This window comes from Chiloscyllium plagiosum, chromosome 36 (assembly GCF_004010195.1).
Source record: "Chiloscyllium plagiosum isolate BGI_BamShark_2017 chromosome 36, ASM401019v2, whole genome shotgun sequence".
NCBI lineage: Eukaryota > Metazoa > Chordata > Chondrichthyes > Orectolobiformes > Hemiscylliidae > Chiloscyllium > Chiloscyllium plagiosum.
Window position 1 is genome coordinate 12867710 of NC_057745.1, and position 18991 is coordinate 12886700.

Consider the following 18991-nt stretch of genomic DNA (forward strand, 5'->3'; position numbering starts at 1 on the left):
TAGTAGGGGTAAGAAACAAGCAGAGGAGAGCTGGTAGCACAGTGATAATATCATAGACTCATTGAGGTGTGCATAGAAACTGACCCTCGTTCCAACTGGTCCATATCCTAAATTAATCTAGTCCCATTTACCAGCACTTGGCCTATATCCCTTGAAACTCTTCCTATTCATATACCCATCCAGATGGCTTTTAAATGTTGTAATTGTACCAACCTCCACCACTTTCTCTGGCAGCTCATTCCATACACACACTCACCCTTTGTGTTAAAAGGTTGCCCCTTACGTAGGGAACTGAGTTGTGAAGAGGACATATGGAGCCCCCAAAGGGATATTAATAGGCCATGTAAGTGGGTAAAAATCTGGCAAATGGAGAACAATGTGGGAAAATATGAAATTGACAATTTTGGCAAAAAGAATAAAAGTTAACTAGATGATGAGAGATTGCAGAGCTTCTGAGATGCAAAGAAATCTGTGTGTCCTCCTGCAAGAATCACAGAAGGTCAGGATGCAGGAATAGCAAATGATCAGGAAAGCTTATAGAATATTATGTTCTATTGCAAGAGCAATTGAATGCAAGAGTAGAGAGATTATCAGCCCGATAGTCTGGGGTGATGGGTTCGAGTCCCACCACTGCAGCTGCTGAAATTCTAATTCAAATAAAAAATATGGAATTGTAAAGCTTGTCACAGTAATGGTGACTACAGTTTTTCATCAATTGTAGTTAAAAACCCAGCTGGTTCCTTTCGGAGAAAGAAACCTGCCATTTTACCCAATCTGGTCTACATTTGATCCCAGAGTATGGCTGATTCTTTGCTGCCCTCTGAAATGACCCAAGGAGCCACTCATTTCAAGGGCAATTAGAGGTGGGCAACAAATGTTGGTCCTGTCAACAACATGCATATCCCATGAAAGAGTAAAGGAAAAGTGCTTACAGAACAATGCTATGACATATGCTCACAGATAATCAATAAAAGCTTTATATTTAAAATTGAGCATCTTTTATAACTACAGGATTCCTTAAAAATATCAATTTGAGAATTAAAAATAATTTTCTTCTCTGTGTTGATGTGACTAGAACAGGTGACATTTAATATTCAAAACTGTTGCCTGACAGAGCATTAGCTAAAAATTCCTCCGATAAAATACTTAGGGCAAAATAGTTTGGCGTTTTTCCAAATGTCTTCTGTCAGACGTTTAAAAATACTTAGTTGTTAGTTTTAAGTGAAAGAAAAACATCATAATAACAGGGCAATCAGAATAGAAAAATTCAGATATACAAGAGTTATACTTGTCCTCTGGAAACTGTCCAACTCCAATGATCATATCAAAAACCCAAACAGAATATGTAGGTTCACAAAATACATTGGAACTGATACAGCAGTGTTTTATGCCTTAGGCTCAAACAATCATATAAGTCAAGAAAATCAAAACTGTGGATGCTGGAAATCAGAAACAAAAACTGCTGGAAAATCTCAGCAGGTCTGGCAACATCTGTGGAGAGAAATAGCTGTAATGTTTCAGGTCCAGTGACCCTTCTTCAGAACGGAGCAGAAGGTTTCTGAAGAGTGCTGGGGAAGGGTCACTGGACCCGAAACGTTAACTCTAATTTCTCTCCACAGCTGCTGCCAGACCAGCTGAGAATTTTCAGCAACTCCTGTTTTTGAATCATATAAATCTTACAGCTTCTGTCCCTTTATCTTGATGCTAAGGTTACTAAGTTCAAAGCATGAGATATCAAAGACAGGCAAATCATTCTTAATTTTGATGTTTCTAGGAAAATGTTTCCTGCAGGAAAATTTACTGTATAGAAGATATTGTTAAGCCCATAAGTGACCAATGTTATAGTGTGATTTTATTGCCAAAATTATTACTTAATATTGCTTACTGTTAGAAATCAGGTTTGGGAAGAAACATGCTTTCTTCAAATTATCTCTGTGGCAAGCTGTTGCTGCAGAAATTGTTCTGTGCAATCTATTAGAGAGAAATGTCACTAGTCACCTGAATGGCTGTCTGACAGCATCAGTAATTACTGATTACAACTTCTTAGGACTATGGACAGAATATTTCTGAAGCCAGCTGGACAATAATAACACCAACAGTGTAAGCCTCTCAAGTAGCAAGCATTTATAAGATGCCTTAAATGGTAGCGAAACATCCCAAGTTACTTCACAGGAGCATAAGAACAAAACCTGAAACTGAAAAGGAGCTATTAAGACTAATTAGAAGCTTGATCAAAGATGTAGATTTTAATCAAGGTCTTTCATGAAAAGTGAGAGTTGGAGAGGCAGAGAGGTTTAGGAGGAAACTTTGGAGTTTAGGAATTGCGGGTGCTTGATGTTGGGAAGTTTGGAACTCTCATCCTCCCAGCAGTCTGGGTGTCAACACCACAAGGAGTGCTGCAACTCAGAAGGTGACTCAGCAACACCTTCTAAAGGGCAATTAGAAAATGGTAATAAATGCTTTTCTAGCCAGTGATTCGGAGAATTTAATTTGAAAAAAAACGGCACAGTGGTTAGCACTATTGCCTCACAGTGCTACAGATTTGGGTTCAATTCCCGCCTCAGGCAACTGCCTGTGTGGAGTTTTCACATTCTCCCCATGCCTGTGTGGGTTTCCTCTGTGTGCTCTGGTTTCCTCCCACAGTCCAAAGATGTGCAGGTTAGGTGAATTGGCCATGCTAAATTGCCCGTAGTGTTAGGTGAAGGGGTAAATGTAGGGGAATGGGTCTGGGTGGGTTGCTCTTTGGAGGGTCGGTGTGGACTTGTTGTGCCGAAGGGCCTGTTTCCACACTGTAAGTAATCTAATCTAATCTAAAACTAGTGAATGACCTTGAAGTCCAGTGACAAGTGGCAAGCACAGTTACCATTTTTCACACAAGGAACAATACACTGACTGGTCAAATAATCTGATTATGTTTAGCATTGCTCCTAATTTTTTCTCTTTCTGTGCTGACGTCCGACATCCTTGTGTGGCAGTCACTTCTGGAACCCAAAGTCAATGCTGTAATCCACGTTGGCAACTGATCACTGTGCATGGAATGTTGGAGTGGCTGCATGCAGCACAGAGGGAACAATGCTTGTTATGGTGTTTGGAGAAATGGTAGCCAGAATTCTTCACTGGTTATCTTTAGATAGTGTCGTGGGTTCAATTAAATCCCAGGCAGGCAAGGCTTCACATTTACTCCTAAGCTATACTTCAGTATTATGCTAGAGTCAGTCTAGAAAAAGTACATAATCACTGAATTGGAACTTGAGTCATAACTTAAGAGTAGTTCCAAGAGATCTAAGCTGACGGTGCTGGCAGTTGGAAGAAATCAGAGATCCAACTAGAGAAATGGACCTAGCACTTTTGGATATAACAATGGAGCAAGTATGGAAGAATGAAGGAGGTTTGACTGAAAGACAGGACAAAATTCAGAAACTGGGAGGAATCTCCTTCTAAATCAAAGTTGCATAAAGAGCAAACTAACAATACCACAAGAGAAAAGTAAAAAGCTTAAAAGGAAAAAAACAATCCTAAATAAAATGAAGTATATTATTAATTTGAAGTTCTCTTTTTCTATTAGGTTGTAATATTGTTTTAAAAAAATTCCTTCAAAACATTATTTATGTATGGGGTAGATGCAGACTTTTCATTATAAAGTTGAATCAATGTATCAAAGTGTTGTATTTTCCTGATACCAGACCTCACAAATCAGTAGAGTTGTATGTTTAGAACATAGATGACTGAGAGGTGATTTAATTCAGTTATAAGAAGGGGCCAGGATAGAATAGATATTAAGAATCTATTTTCATTAGCGTAAAGGTCAATAAAACAGGAGTTTGAAGTGTGGTGGGGGAAGGGGAATAATTTAAAATGATTGGTGAAAGGTGAGAGTGCATTTGAGGGGGATACTTTTCACCCAGATGTCGGTGGAACTCACTGCCTTGAAGGGTGGTGAAGGCAGAAACCATTACATTTTAAAAGTGCTGAGAGAACTGTAATCCACAGGGCTTTGGACCAAGAATAGGCACTTTTTCAGCCAGTACAAACACAATCGGCTTAATAGTCTCCTTCTGCGCCAAATTTTTCTGCTGTTACTTTTAATTACATTAAAATTCTGATTGCTTCAATCTGAAATATGGTGTAGCTTAGCCAACTTTAACATGAAATTGTTCAATGCTACTGTAATCTTATGTAGCTAAATGCAGCAACATCTTAACCTGCTGCACCATGCCTGCGTTGTCCTTAGTATTGTTGCATCATATGCTATGTCAAAATAAATCTTCACTGGTTACAAAAATTAAAACAAAGAATTTTACAAGTATTTGCCTCCACTTCGAGGGTAAAATGCACAAAACCTTTTGCTCCGTTTTTGGAAAATATCTACATTTCTTGAGTTACTCCCTTGGAATTACTGCCACCTGGAGGTTAACAGGATTTGTTGCAGCTTTCAAGACCTAAAACAGAATACGTTATTATGCTCCTGCATCAGTATTTTCCTGTCACCTGGACAGCTGTACCTGAATTTGTAATCTCTTTGGCACCAATCAAATTTGTCATTTCAAAATTTCTCTCCCTCCTTTACCTGTCTTTCTAACTTTTATCTAATCCTGCCTCTCAAATCAGCAATTTCCTCACCATCTCATAGAGTCATAGATGTATAGCATGGAAACAGACTCTTGGTCCAACTCGTCCATGCTGACCAGACATCTCAACCCAATCTGGTCTCATTTGCCAGCACCTGGCCCATATCCCTCCAAGGCCTTCTAGATGCCTTTTGAATGTTGTAATTGTACCAGCCTCCACCACTTCCTCTCACAGCTCATTCCATACATGCATCACCTTCTGCATGAAAACATCCATTAGCTGCCTTTTGCATCTTTCCCCTCTAACCTTAAACCTATGTCCTCTAGTTCTGGACTCCCCCATCCCAGGGAAAAGACCTTGTCTACTTATGCTAGACCTTTGTCTACCATGCCCCTTATGACTTTATAAACCTCCAACACTCCAGGGAAAACAGCCCCAGCCTATTCAGCCTTTCCCTATAGCTCAAATCCTCCAACCCTGACAACATCCTTGTAAATCTTTCCTGAACCATTTCAAGTTTCACAACATCCTTCCCATAGGAAGGAGACCAGAATTGCACGCAATATTCCAAATGTGGCCTAACCAATGTCCTGTACAGACACAATATGACCTCCCAATTCCTATACTCAATGCTCTGACCAATAAAGGAAAGCATACCAAATGCCTTCTTCACTATCCTCTCAAAAGAAAATTTTGAGCCACTTTAAATGGAGAACAAAAATCAATTAACCATTTCATTCTTTCTAAATGCAATGGCACTGTATCAAAAACTTAACAAGGTAGAAGGCAATTCAAGCCACAGTTACTCCTAACATCATTGTTCATTAACTTGAAAATTTTCCCATTTATTGAGGCCTTAAGCCTCTCTCACATTTCCCATTTATTGAGGCCTTAAGCTTCTCTTGAGAAAAGCCCCAATTTTGATAACCAATCTTCACTACTGTTACCTCTCATTCTTAATATTCTAATATAATATTCAGGTGTTTCACATGTGCAAACAATATGGTTTATGTGGTGGGCTGATGTGCCTCAGTGGAATGGTAGAACATTTTACACTAATCCTCAGGAATGTGAAATTTGAGATGGGGAAAATAGAATGGACATAAAACAACTTTGAACTGCACCTGAGCAGCAGTCTTATGTTGAAAACATTTGAAATAAAAAAGTACAGAAGGTGTGATTACAAGCAGACTAATTAATATTTTACTTTCCTCCGTTCTATTTAGCTTTCACATGACGTTCCTTTTTGAAAAGTAATGTCTTCCTAGATTTTAGGTCAATGTCACTCGAGTCAAAAACAGAAATTGCTGGAAAAGATCAGCAGGTCTGGCAGCATTGGTGGAGAGTAATCAGAGTTAACATTTCAGGTCCAGTGACCCTCAGAACTGAGTCAGTGACCAAAGGAAGGCTGATATTGATTCTGCAGCTGAAACGGTAACCAGTAGAGCACATTCTCATCCACATTACAAGATGACGACTCAAATTTTGGTACTGAAAGCATGCCTTTGTAACAACTTTGCACATACAGTCTTGTGAGAACAGACAAAACATTTAAAAAAAAAGGGTAAGACTGAATGAATCGGCAAGCTCAGAAAACTAATTAAGAAGTTTGAATATTTAAAATATAATTCTTGGCACCTCTCAAAAACAGAATTCTTGTATATAATCAGTCTATTGAAAACGTTTTTAAAAACTGAATTAGTTCCTGATTGATAGTGTTATTCATGTTACAAACCCAGAAATGTTACTATTTACAGTTATTTAAACAGATTTCGTTAAGATGGGATACTTACATAAACCGAGACTGAAGTATATTTACAGACTCAACTACAATAACTACCAAACCAGTACCAACTGCAGTTGAAGCACAGGACTGAGAAGATTAGAGAAATTATAAAACTGGTGATCTCAGCTCTTATTTTGGAAAACTTCCATCTGTCTGTACTTTTCTCTTGCTGCTTCAGAAACAGTGGGTAAACAGCTTTGAGTTTCCTGAGTTGTTTTTTAATTAAATAAGCATGACTGGGTAGAATCAGGCTCACACAGACCCAGCGATTTAGTTTTGCTTTCAGTTATTGGGGTTTGAAGCTGAATACATACAGCTCTCTCTGGCACGATAAAAAACTCAAGTCCTCTCTCTGCTTCTATTTTTTTTGGTGTTCCTTTCTTCTGTACTGGAGATACCAAATGAGAGAAATCTGTTTTGCTGAATTTGTCTTTACTAAGGGTGTGTTTATGGGATGATGCTATACTGTAACAGTTGATATTGTGTTGTGTCACCACAGTCTTACCAGACTATAGGGGCTGTTCTCTCATTAGAGAGAGAAGCAACTGGAGGTGATTTAACCTGAGGGCTACCAGACCTCAGGCGTGGGAAGAGGTTGAGAAGTGGAGTCCTTCAGGGTAACCTCAAACCTTACCCCAGCTATAATTCTTGCCCTGTAGTACACACTTATCCCTCTCCATCACGAGAAGTGGAGTCCTTCAGGGTAACCTCAAACTGGTAATGGGAATTGAATCCACACTGTTGGCATCACACTGCTCTACAAACCAAAGATCCAGCCAACTGAGCTAAACAGTTGGGATTACTAGTTAAATAATAGATTATTACATTAAGTATTTCAATAGTGTTAAAATTATACCTTTTTTGAATGTATTTTGTAAAGAATAAACTATGTTTTGCTTAAAACCCATTAGTTTGGCCAATTTAATCAAATCTGCAACACAGGCCTTACACTTGCCTTTAAATTAAAGTATTTGGACTATCTCCATGATATATTTTGAGGAGGTTTGGTCTGGTCCAGAACACCTGCCCTTAGCAGTAGAATAAGTGTTAGAAGCAGACTAATTATTACAAGCTCTCTAACCCCACTTCAGCTGAAGACTACACTGGTTTTGACTCTCCAAGACAATCAGGGATGGGCAATAAATGCTGACCTGGCCAGTGATGTCCATAACCCATGAACAAATAAAAAACACCAATGGAGATGTGCTTGTAGTATATTAAATATATTATATGGTGCTCTTACGTGGATATCACTATTCTGTGACACCGTCAAACCTGCATCGTCCTATATTAGATGGAACTTCATAGACTCCGGAAACTAAATTCCCACATATAGCTCAGCATCACTAAAGTAATAATGACATTTTCTTTGCACTGAGTTTCTGCTGATAAAGCCTCGAGAGATCCACTGGTTTTATTAATTTAAGATGTGATCAAAACAATCCCAGAACTTTAATGCGAGGTGAATTCATCTTTATTTAATATAAAGCAGATACTAATCAGCAATAAAATACTTCAGCCAGAAAGAAAATTGTTGAATAGCATCAACTCTCATTCTGTTGGAGTGCAGTTGCCCATGTGTCAGAACTGGGTGTATGTGGAATGACCCAACCGCGGGGAATACTGCTTCCATCAGGATGATCTCCTGGTAGAAGATATTGATCCCATTCTTGTCTAATAAGGAGAAAAAGAAAAATATTAAATCCAATTACAATAATTAACACCCCTTTTTCTTAAGAACTTCTCTATCATGCATTTACTGAGAATATAAATTGGTTCTGTCTGTTTGGACTATTTACAAAACAGGTCTCAAACAGGAAGTGTAATACAAGTTCAGAGGTTTGGTAAGGACTAAAGGATTTAGCTTAACCTCAAGCAGAAATTATATTTAACAAAGGTAAAGCCAACTTTGAGCATCCAACCATAATTATTAGATTAACTGGTCCTTCCGTGAGAAGTTAGAGAGCAGATGGTATAGCCTTCTGCAGGAAGAAACAGGTAACAAAGGATGACAACAGATCCTCTGGAAATTAAAGAGTCTGGCAAATATTACTTAGCATTATAAATGATCCAACTGGAAAAAAAAACTAACTTTTCATGGCAAATGACCTGCTACAGAGAAATATCCTGAAAAGACAAAAGAGGTGGAAGCTTTATCTACCTCTAAGTAAGAATTTATTTTTATAAATTGCTTGTGTTTTGTTGACTTCATTGCTGTTATTTAATAGTCCAAAATAATTATTTTCATGTGAAAATTATAGGTCTACTTCTGTCATTATCTTCTACTCCAAGACACAATGCTAGGAAGATTTATTGCACTCGCTGAAGAGGACCATTATCTTCCTCGGTTCATCCTATTATGCAGAAAGTCCTCTGGTTTATCAGATGCGTTTGGTAAAAAGGATACATTTGAATTACGCGGAAATCTTGAAACAGTTTGAGTAAACATATGATCATTGTTTTAGGGACAACTGAACTGAATGATATCAACACATCTGAAGGCTTCAGATGTCAACATTCATTAATCCTCACCTGATTTGCACAAGCGCATGAGAGGAATGCTCAGCTTGCAAATAATACTGGCGAAATGGCTGCAGTGGGTGATCTGAAGGTAAATCTATTGAATTAAGTAAAGCATAAATAAATCATTTGTATGTGAAGTCTGCAAAAACAGTAACACTTTAATACACTGATTAATAAATTCAGTTTGGTATTCCACTGAGATCCAAACCCTCAGAAACTGTTTTTTTTGCACCATTTTAATCAACTTGTACCCTGGAGCTCTTTACATTTACATTACATTACATTACAGCATGGAAACAGGCCCTTTGGCCCAACAAGTCCACACCGGCCCACCGAAGCGCAACCCACCCATGCCCCTACATTTACCCCTTACCTAACACTACGGGCAATTTAACATGGCCAATTCACCTGACCTGCACATCTTTGGACTGTGGGAGGAAACCGGAGTACCCGGAGGAAACCCACGCAGACACGGGGAGAACGTGCAAACTCCACACAGTCAGTCGCCTGAGGCGGGAATTGAACCCGGGTCTCAGGCGCTGTGAGGCAGCAGTGCTAACCACTGTGCCGTCCACAGAAAAAAAAACTGAGTATATATAACTTGAAAGTGATGTAAAACATTGTTGAGGGTCTGGAGTGTGGCATTCAATCTTAAAAATGTAGACAAGCTCCTGCTAATGTATTACTCCACCTCAACAAATGGGAATTTTAGAAATAAATGTAACTCAACAGAATAAAATGTTATTATTTGTGAATCTCTTCAAATCGTGGTGGATTATACAATGGAGCGCCTGAGTGTTAATCCCCATTACTTTAGTTAAATACTTTTACACATTGTATTTGGGCTATTCTAATCAGAAATAAATCGTTTGCCATTTTAACTATTTTTCCACAGTCATGAAGCACCATTTATTTCAAAGGATACAGCACACTAATGTCTCCCAGGAGAAGAGACAGGAAGAATTTAACTGTTCTCATGGTTCAGTGGGAGTCACAATTCTATTTACAGTTCTGCAGTGATTGATAACTGCTGCTAGTTAGCAAAACACATCAAATAGGAGAAAGTGAGGTCTGCAGATGCTGGAGATCAGAGCTGAAAATGTGTTGCTGGAAAAGCAGGTCAGGCAGCATCCAGGGAACAGGAGAATCGACGTTTCGGGCATAAGCCCTTCTTTTCAGGATTCCTGAAGAAGGGCTTATGCCCGAAACGTCGATTCTCCTGTTCCCTGGATGCTGCCTGACCTGCTGCGCTTTTCCAGCAACACATTTTCAGCTCAAAACACATCAAATGTCAATCAGCACAGATGAATAGAAAGGAAGCAAAACAGTTTTGGTCATGAGGTTACTTCATGGATACAAAGAGTTTTAGTAAACTATCAGCAGCAAATATATTGGGAAATCATATAGCAATGTAGATGATTATTACTCAAAAAACCAAATCATTCAAATCTTCATAAACAAACATCAATGGTATCAGTAATGAGAACTGTAAAACAAAAGTGCAATTAATCCTGCATTTCTGCTGATTGATGCAAATCTAAATAACCACTCCATACAATACAAATATTGTGCACTCAAGCAGTTTTACATTCTAATAAAAGCTCCCAGTCTTCAAACCAATTGTTCATTACCTATGTTCTCTGAAAGTTAATTAGCTAAAACAGCAAGTTACTCTGTAGTCCCATACTCAAATATTCTGAATAACAGTATTTTTGAAATTTTAACACAGAATGTATATTGCACCCTGCAATAGTGACTACACTACAAAAGTACAACACAAGTGGAAAAGTGCTTTGGTACTTCTCCACATCAATGAACTTGCTACATAATTCAGGTTTCCCTTTTATTGGTGGTCTGGATCGCATTTAGTTACACTTAACAAGTGTAAGTAAACTTTCTAATTGGTAAGACTCTTTGAGTAACTTTGCAAACCAAAATACTGTGGATGCTGGGAACAAATAAAATGAGAAAACACAATACTCAGCATCTGTAGAGAGAAAAAAAGGTTAATGTTTCAGGTTGACAATCTGTTGTCAGAAGTTTGGTAAAAGTACACTTATCTAAAAAGTTAATGTTATATAATTTTATGTAGGTTTTCAATTACATGATGCTCAGTAGGACAAAAACTAATTATTTAACTTACTCACTATCAGAAATTGACATTTAAAAAAAACGCTCTATTTTTAATATTAAAATGGATAAACTAGGTATTACAAATACCTGGATCTCCAAACATCATGATTTCCACTTCATGTTGCTGTTTCTCTAGTTTTTCTCTTTCTTTCCTCAGCTTTTTCTCATTTTCCCTTTTCCTTTCTTCTTCTTGTTCTCCTTCCAGCATAACCCTCAAGGCTCTTTCTTCGGCATCATACAATTCACTGCGTTTTTTAATCAGCTTTCTCAGCCTCTCGATATGATGTTCGAAGGTTTCATCAGCTGAAGGAGGAGGTTGAACACCTGGAAAAGGAAAACAGTATTTGAATAGTCAGGCTAATTTAATTATACAGTTACAGATTGAACTGGTACAAAACTGCTCTCATTAGCACTAGTTTTTATTCAACAAACCATTGCCATTTTAAGACCCATTACAATGCAATTCAGTGCCACAAAACTGTAGGAGTTAGAATTTAGCAAAGTCTATCAGTTTATTCCACATGATATCACAAGTAGGAATTAGAAGCATAAGAGAACACTTCTACAAAGACTGACAAAAAATAAACAGCTCCTGCTATGATAAAATCCATTGGAGCACAATAGTTATCCAACAGGGTCAAAGATTCCATATGCTGGATTATAAAAATTTCACGGCATCTATTACCTACGACATAGGGTTTGTGCAAAATGAGACTGACAGATTTTTCTATTCTTAGTCAATTTATTTGGTTAACATTCATTTTCACAAAATATTGCACAAAATCACGAACGAAATGCACTATCAAACACAAGCCTTTTTTAAAAAAAGAATACTGTAGGGTTCTTAATGTGGTTGAATACCAAATATAAATAAGATTAGATTAGATTATTAGATTATCTACAGTGTGGAAACAGGCCATTCGGCCCAACAAGTCCATACCAACCCTCTGAAGAGTAACCCACCCAGACCCATTTCCATCTGACTAATGCACCTAACACTATGGGCAATTTAGCATTACCAATTCACACAACCTGCACATCTTTGGATTGTGGGAGGAAACCCATGCAGACATGGGGAGAATGTGCAAGCTCCACACAGACAGTCACCTGAGGCAGGATTCGAACCCAGGTCCCTGGCGCTGAGAGACAGCAGGGCTAACCACTGAGCTACTCTGTCGCCCTATAGAATCCCCACAGTGTAGAAACAGGCCCTTCGGCACAACAAGTCCATACCAACCCTCTGAAGAGTAACTCACCATACTCATTCCCTATATTTACCCCTGACTAATGTACCTAGGCATCCCTGTACACTATGGGCAATTTAGCATGGCCAATTCATCTAACTTGCACATCTTTGGATTGTGGAAGGAAACCTCAGCACCAGGAGGAAACCCACGCAGACACGGGGAGAACGTGCAAACTCCACACAGACAGTCACCAGAGGTTGGAATCGAACCCAGGTTCCTGGCACTGTGAGGCAGCAGTGCTAACCACTGAGCCAAGTGCTGCCCTTAAATATTCTGATTATACACAATTCATTCCAAATGGGAAAAAAAATTGAAATTAGCTTTGATTAATTTTCCTATAATTTTTTTTACAGAATATATATCAACTTATATTAAGTTTTAAAAAGAAAACACATTAAAATATCTGCAATATTAATGATAGCTTAATGAATTAAGTAATGGTGTAAGCAATGCTGTCTGATGGTCAAGGGATTGTATCAGTACACGGATTCATGACCGATAACCTTCTTAAGGTTCTTTGATAGAAATATGATTATTAAGATGTGATATTATATAAAAATACAAATGACTATCACAATGAGAAAATTAATGTACTGAAAGTGTTGCTTTGTGCTAAATTTCCTTGTTTCAATTCTAAACAGGTCAATTCTTATGCACATACTGTATGGGTGTAACCAGCAGACCCAACAAAAAAACGTATTTGGAAATATACAGTGGAAGCAGCATTTCATTGGAGGTTCCAAGCACTGGCTGAGCTATACTAAAAAGAAAGCTGCTGTCTCCACTCTCTCAAAGAAACTGGTCTAGTAACCGCAGGAACAACCATAAAATAAGTGTTGAGGAGCTGAGAATTTAAAAATAACTGCATAATTCGACACCAGGAACATGAGTAGATCATTGGCTTGTCAAGTCTGCTCCACCATTGTTTAAGATCATGGTTGAGATGATTGTAGTCTCAGCTCCACTCTGTTGTTTGTCTCCATAAGCAGTGACACTTTTGTCTATCAAAAATCTACACAGGCTTGAATAAATTTAAAGACACAGCTTACACTATCTTCTGGGGAAGATATTTCAACAATCTACGTAGAGCAAGGAATTGGAGAGTTAAATGAGATTGGCAGCAGCCATTTGGATTCAGTTCACTGAAGGCCTTATTGGGAGGGGTGGTGGTAGTGGATGGCATCTCTGAAGTCCATATAAGATAAATATTTTCTGCTCACCACTACCCTAAAAGGGTGATCAATTGTTCTTAAACAGTATCGCCTGGTTTTACTTTCCCCTGCAAGGTGAAACATCCTCTCGGTATCCACCCTATCAGATCTTTCGAGATCTTATGCTGCTGATCAACATTCAACTCGGGTTAAACCTCACACCTTAAAGAACAAGGGAGATTGCATATTATTTTATATTCCTTTGCACTGGACATTACCACCTATTAATTTTAGATGTGGGCCAAGTGACAAAGGCCATTTGCTAGATGTTGCATCTTTATTATTTTTCTTGGGTTAGCAGGTAATTTAAATCATTGTGACTAAGGCAGTTGGAAAGAGGGAGACTATTCACCCTTCCAACTGGTCCTAACACAGTATCGGCTGACATACCACAACAGTGATATATGTCAATTAGCAATCTTTTGCAGGATGGAAAGGATTTATTAAAATAAAATTGAAAATATATGTTGTTATCTAGACTACATCATCTTACCAACACACCTTTTCTAGCTGCAGCTTCCTTCCTCAGTTTCCGCAGCTTCTCCAGTGCCCGCAGGATATCCGTTAGTCTTTTTGCATCTGCCTGTTTCTTCCGTACCTCTGACAAGACACCATCTGCTGCAGCTTTCAGTTCACGTTCCTACAAACCAAAAATACTTGCTCGAAAGAGAATATTGCAAGTGCTGCAGGGATCATTAAACAAGAAAAGTAACTGGGAAAATCCATTCTTTCCATAAACTATTTACATTATTATGATAACTCTTCTGTTAATTAATCCAAGAAAGCTTATTGTAAATTCCACCTTTGTTGTTTATTTAGTGAGCTTGTCATGGTTTCATGACAATGTTTTGAGAACTCTGGCACTCAGTAACAGCAGTAAAACATTTAATTGGGCTTGCTAATTTCCCCCAGCAATTTTTAACTATCCCGTGCATGTATTCATGTATTACCCCAACCATTCTTATGGCATCTTAAAGTAAATGTGTACGAGAGAATGAGAGGGTACAACCAATTACCAGAATTCTTAAGGAGCATTGTAAAATTAAAACTGTTTCCTGATAATTCATCAACCCTTCTTTTGAATATTAATTTTGCCCCAAACTGTAACAATATCGCTAGTATAACATGAATATCACAATTAGATTTGTGATAAGTTTAAAATTGACTATTTCTACATATAATGATTTGATAAAACAATAAACAAAAAGATTATGGCAAAAATATCTGTAAATTCATGTGCCTGTGATACAATAGAAGTTTTAATATATTTTCTTCTATATATAACAGAATTGTGAAGAATTTCTACCGTGACCATATTTTCTCAGCAACACATTGAACTACATATGGAAACTATAAGACCATAAGAAGTGGAAGTAGGGCATGCAGCCCATTCAATTAGATCATGGGCTAATCTAATAATTCTCATCTCCACTTTTCTGCCCTTTTCTCATAACCCTCAATTTCATTAGAGAAAAAAAAATCTATCTCAGCCTTGAACATACTCAATGACCGAGCCTCAATAGCCCTCTGTAGTAGAGAATTCCACAGTTTCACAACTCTCAGAGAAGAAATTCCCCTTCATCCCTATTTTAAATGTGCAATCCCTTATGCTGAGATTATTCCCTCAGGCCCTAGTACTAACCCACAAGATAAAACAACCTTTCTGCATCTGCCTCATCGGGTGTCCTAAGATTCTTGTATGTTTCAATAAGATCACCTCTCAACTTTCTATTTTCCAATGAGTAATAGCCCAATCTACTCAGCTTCTCTTCATAGACAGTCCCATCATAGCAGTGGCAAGTGAACCTTCTCTGGACTTCATCCAATGCCAGTACGTTCTTCCTTAGTTGGATCAGCTTTAAAACAGATTAAAACCAACAAATCTATTTACTGGATAACTTATTACAAACCACCACCCCAGTCAGCATTCTATATGCGAGACTCTAAGCTAGTATGTTTCCTCTTGGTGCAACTTTAGCATTTTCCCAACCAACTGTATTAATTTTTTACAGATTGTTGTCCTGTTTGTAACCGTACAAATTACAAACACATACTGTAGGTGTATCCACATTATATGAAGGCATCAAAAGCTGAGCCAACTATAAGTTTATCAACTGCATTTATTGTATCCACTGATATAGCTTTGTGGCAGTGAATTACACAAAAACCTAAAGGTCTAGTTTCCTTCTATGTGTTGAGTAGCTACCAGTCAAATACTTCATAACCAGTGAGATTTAACCTATTCAGAGCACTTAGTATTTGTCAAACATGGTTCAAATAGATATTTGTATTTTCTTTAATAAACAATGTATTTCTGTTACTGCCTAGATTATATAATTGCTGAGATGCGCAAATCTCTACACATGCAATACAATAAGGAAACTATTAAATACCCTCTTTTTTTCTTCAACTTCTCGGATACGTTTCATTCTCCATGCATCAATTTTTGCTTCCTTTTCTGCTGTCCTTGCCTCTGCCTCTTGTTTTTCTAAGTGCCGCATTTGTTTCTTCCTTTGAATGCTGCTCCTTTTCTTCTTGATTCTTTCCAATTTCGTTTTCACAGCACTGAGATAGTTGTCATTTTTTAGTGTCTTTAATTTTTCCTGTAAAGCAGTTCTCATTTCAGCTGCTTTCAGATAGGATTCAGTCCAAACTGCTTCATTTTCGACATTAAATCTTAATTGCTGGCATAAGGCGGTGAGCTCAGTCACAAGTTTACAAGCACTGAGTACAGATTCTTTTACTTCACTAATTAATGGGTAAGATTTGGGCTTTTTAATTTCAGAAGGCTGCAACCTACGTTTTGACAAGAATCGGGTAAACCATAGCTCATCTTGTTCCTTTAAAGGTTCATTATATTTAAAATTATGGGGCAATTGTTCTGATAGGTTTCTAGTTATGGAGTCATTCCTATGCAGCTGTTCAGCATTGACGTCTTTAAGGTTTTGAGAGAAGTTAGCAACACTGGGCCATGGTGTTGCCATGTTTTCATTGTTATACAGGGTGTCACGTTCCTTTTTCCAAGATGGTATGTCTCCTGATGAATTTGGGAAGTTCTGCTGATTAGGCATGCTGTGGCTAGGATTTATTAACTGAGAGTTCTGAGGTCCATATCCCACTGGTGAATTAAGGCCTCCACCACAAAGCAAGGATTCGTCCTGGCAGGAAATATTCTCAGACTGGGAAGACATGCTGTGCATTTGAGGTGGCACGTTTTTGGCAACTCCAGTTCTCTCTGAGAAGGGTGGATGTTGCTCTGGATGTAAATGCTCCCAGAATGGATACTGTTGCTGAGAATCCATTTGTTCAGGTTGAAATGGAAGCTGGGGACGATGTGACAATCCCTGTTGAATTTCGTGGTACTGATTAGCTGAGCGGCCCTGTTGTGAAAACCCCTGTGGGAGACTAACTTGATCTCTGCATTCATACCCCCGCTGGTGGGGCAGATGTTCCTTCTGTTCCTGATGCTGGGGAACAGAAGGGCAGCCCTGTAGGTGGGGAGGTTCACCTTGAGGGAGATGATTCCATGAGTGGGTAAGATGTTCATGCGTTTGTGAGTGAGATATGTAGTCTGGGTGCTGACAACTGTTTGGGTGAGGAGGGTGAATTGGGTGTTGTTGACCTTGTGGGTGGGGAGGGTGGTCTCGATATTGCTGACCCTGGTGGTGAGGGGGCTCATTTGTGTATGGCTGACCCTGGGGATGACCTCGGTGTTGCTGACCCTGGGGGTGAGGGGGGTGGTCTCGGTGTTGCTGACCCTGGGGGTGAGGGGTGGGGTCATGACCCCACGGATGGGGTGGGTAGTTCCTCGGGCGCTCCCGGTTCTCCTGAGCCTGAGGGCGGTCTCGATGGTCCCACTGTGGCCGCTGGCCGTACTCCTGGTGCGGCTCCACCCTGCTCAGATCCGGAGCAGGCCCTCCCAGGCCGCCGTGATGGAAGCTGTCCGCGGGGGGAGCGGGTAGCCGCCAGTCTCCCCCAGCCGCAGCCCGGCCCTGAGCCAGGCCTCCCTCCGATCCCGCCAAACCAGGTTGGCGGGAGAAAGAAAGTCCGGTACCGGACCTCTCCTCATTCCTAATCCCGGGGTTATAAAAGGAATCCCGGCCTCGGTTGTGAAGCGTGAAAGCCGGAGGAAGCGGCCCTGGCCCCTCATGGCACCGCTCGGGTAAACCGGGATAAAATGGCGGCGGCCGCTCCATCGCCGCCCGCTCCCGCCGGCGGTCGCCGTCTTCTGATTAGTCAAGGTCTATGTCAATCAACGCCTGACGCAGGCAGAGCTACAAAGGAGTGTCCATTCCACATCAAGCGGAGGCGGGCCTATCAGGAATCAAAACGTAGCCTTGAGCGCCATCCAGAGTCGGGCGGACCAAGGCCTCAGTCAGGAGAGGGCAAGATACCAGTGCATTGGAAACAAGGCAATTAATTAAAAAATGATATGGGTGAAAAACTAGGTTGATTTTGTGACATCTAATGATTTGCACTGATGACTGTGGCCGTAATTTCATTGAATACTTCAGCTTGTACATCTTATGGTCTTATATGTCATAAGTTGCTAACACAAGAACAAAGATCCACAACCAGAACTAGAGGGCATAGATTTAGGGTGAGAGGGGAAAGATATAAAAGGCCTAAGGGGCAACCTTTTCACACAGAGGGTGGTACGTGTATGGAATGAGCTGCCAGAGGAAGTGGTGGAAGCTAGTATAATTGCAACATTTAAAAGGCATTTGGATGGGTATATGAATAGGAAGGGTTTGGAGGGATATGGGCCGGGTGCTGGCAGGTAGGACTGGATTGGGTTGGGATATCTGGTCGGCATGGACGTGTTGGACCGAAGGGTCTGTTTTTGTGCTGTACATCTCTATGACTCTATAACTGAAGTGCTATGTCTTCTCCAATATTTTGTGCTGTGTATTACTCTCTAATATTCTCTCCTGGTTCCAACATCTCTCCAGAGCTAGTTTAAAACCTTTGCACCAGAACTAGCAAAAATGACCCATAAGGAACCCAGCCCCAAACTCTGTTCAAGTACAACCTGTTTAGCTAGTACAGGTACTATTTCCACCAAAGCCGATCCCAGCATATGGCAAATGTGATGTCCTCTCTCCTGCACCATCCTTCCAGCATTCATCTATCTTATCCAGCTGGTGACACTTCATCTAGGTCATGTGAAGTGTCCGCATTTCTCTGCATGCCACATACTGGTATGTTGCAAGTTTGGGCCGTTGTGACATAGTCAAAAGGTGTAGCGTTGGAAAAGTATAGCCGGTCAGGCAGTATCCAAGGAGCAGAAGAGTTGACGTTTCGAGCTTAATCTCTTCATCAAGAATGCTCCCTGTTATGACATTGATTTATCATTGTTATACCACTAATATTTAACTTTCCAATTACGGTTAATGAATTGCTTCTCTTTTGTTCCCATCTGGATGATCAGTTATTATTGAAAATTAATAGTTTCAACATTGAGGGTTGGTAACAAGCTGAAATAAAGGGTCTGCACTCACTGTCATGGGCCAAAGAAAGCA

At 39.6% G+C, this 18991-nt stretch overlaps 1 protein-coding gene across 1 annotated transcript; it reads right to left on the reverse strand.

Moving 5' to 3' along the window:
• Window positions 1-7811: 7811 nt before the first annotated feature.
• pdcd7 (programmed cell death 7) lies at window positions 7812-17695 on the reverse strand. Its single transcript, XM_043677330.1, has 5 exons — window positions 15863-17695; window positions 13971-14109; window positions 11099-11335; window positions 8888-8972; window positions 7812-8029 (listed from the first exon to the last, which is right to left on the reverse strand). The coding sequence occupies exons 1-5, from the start codon at window positions 17663-17665 to the stop codon at window positions 7900-7902; spliced, it is 2394 nt and encodes a 797-aa protein (XP_043533265.1). The 5' UTR covers window positions 17666-17695; the 3' UTR covers window positions 7812-7899.
• Between the last annotated feature and the right edge of the window lie 1296 nt (window positions 17696-18991).

Bases quoted from the DNA above. Each gene is read 5' to 3' on its own strand.
- pdcd7 (XM_043677330.1), bottom strand. From the start codon at position 17,665: ATGGAGCGGCCGCCGCCATTTTATCCCGGTTTACCCGAGCGGTGCCAT. The intron at 14,110-15,862 runs GTATTTAATAGT...TTTGGTTTGTAG, and splicing joins AAGTTGAAGAAAAAAAGAGG to GAACGTGAACTGAAAGCTGC. The intron at 11,336-13,970 runs GTGTGTTGGTAA...TTCCTTTTCCAG, and splicing joins GGAAGCTGCAGCTAGAAAAG to GTGTTCAACCTCCTCCTTCA.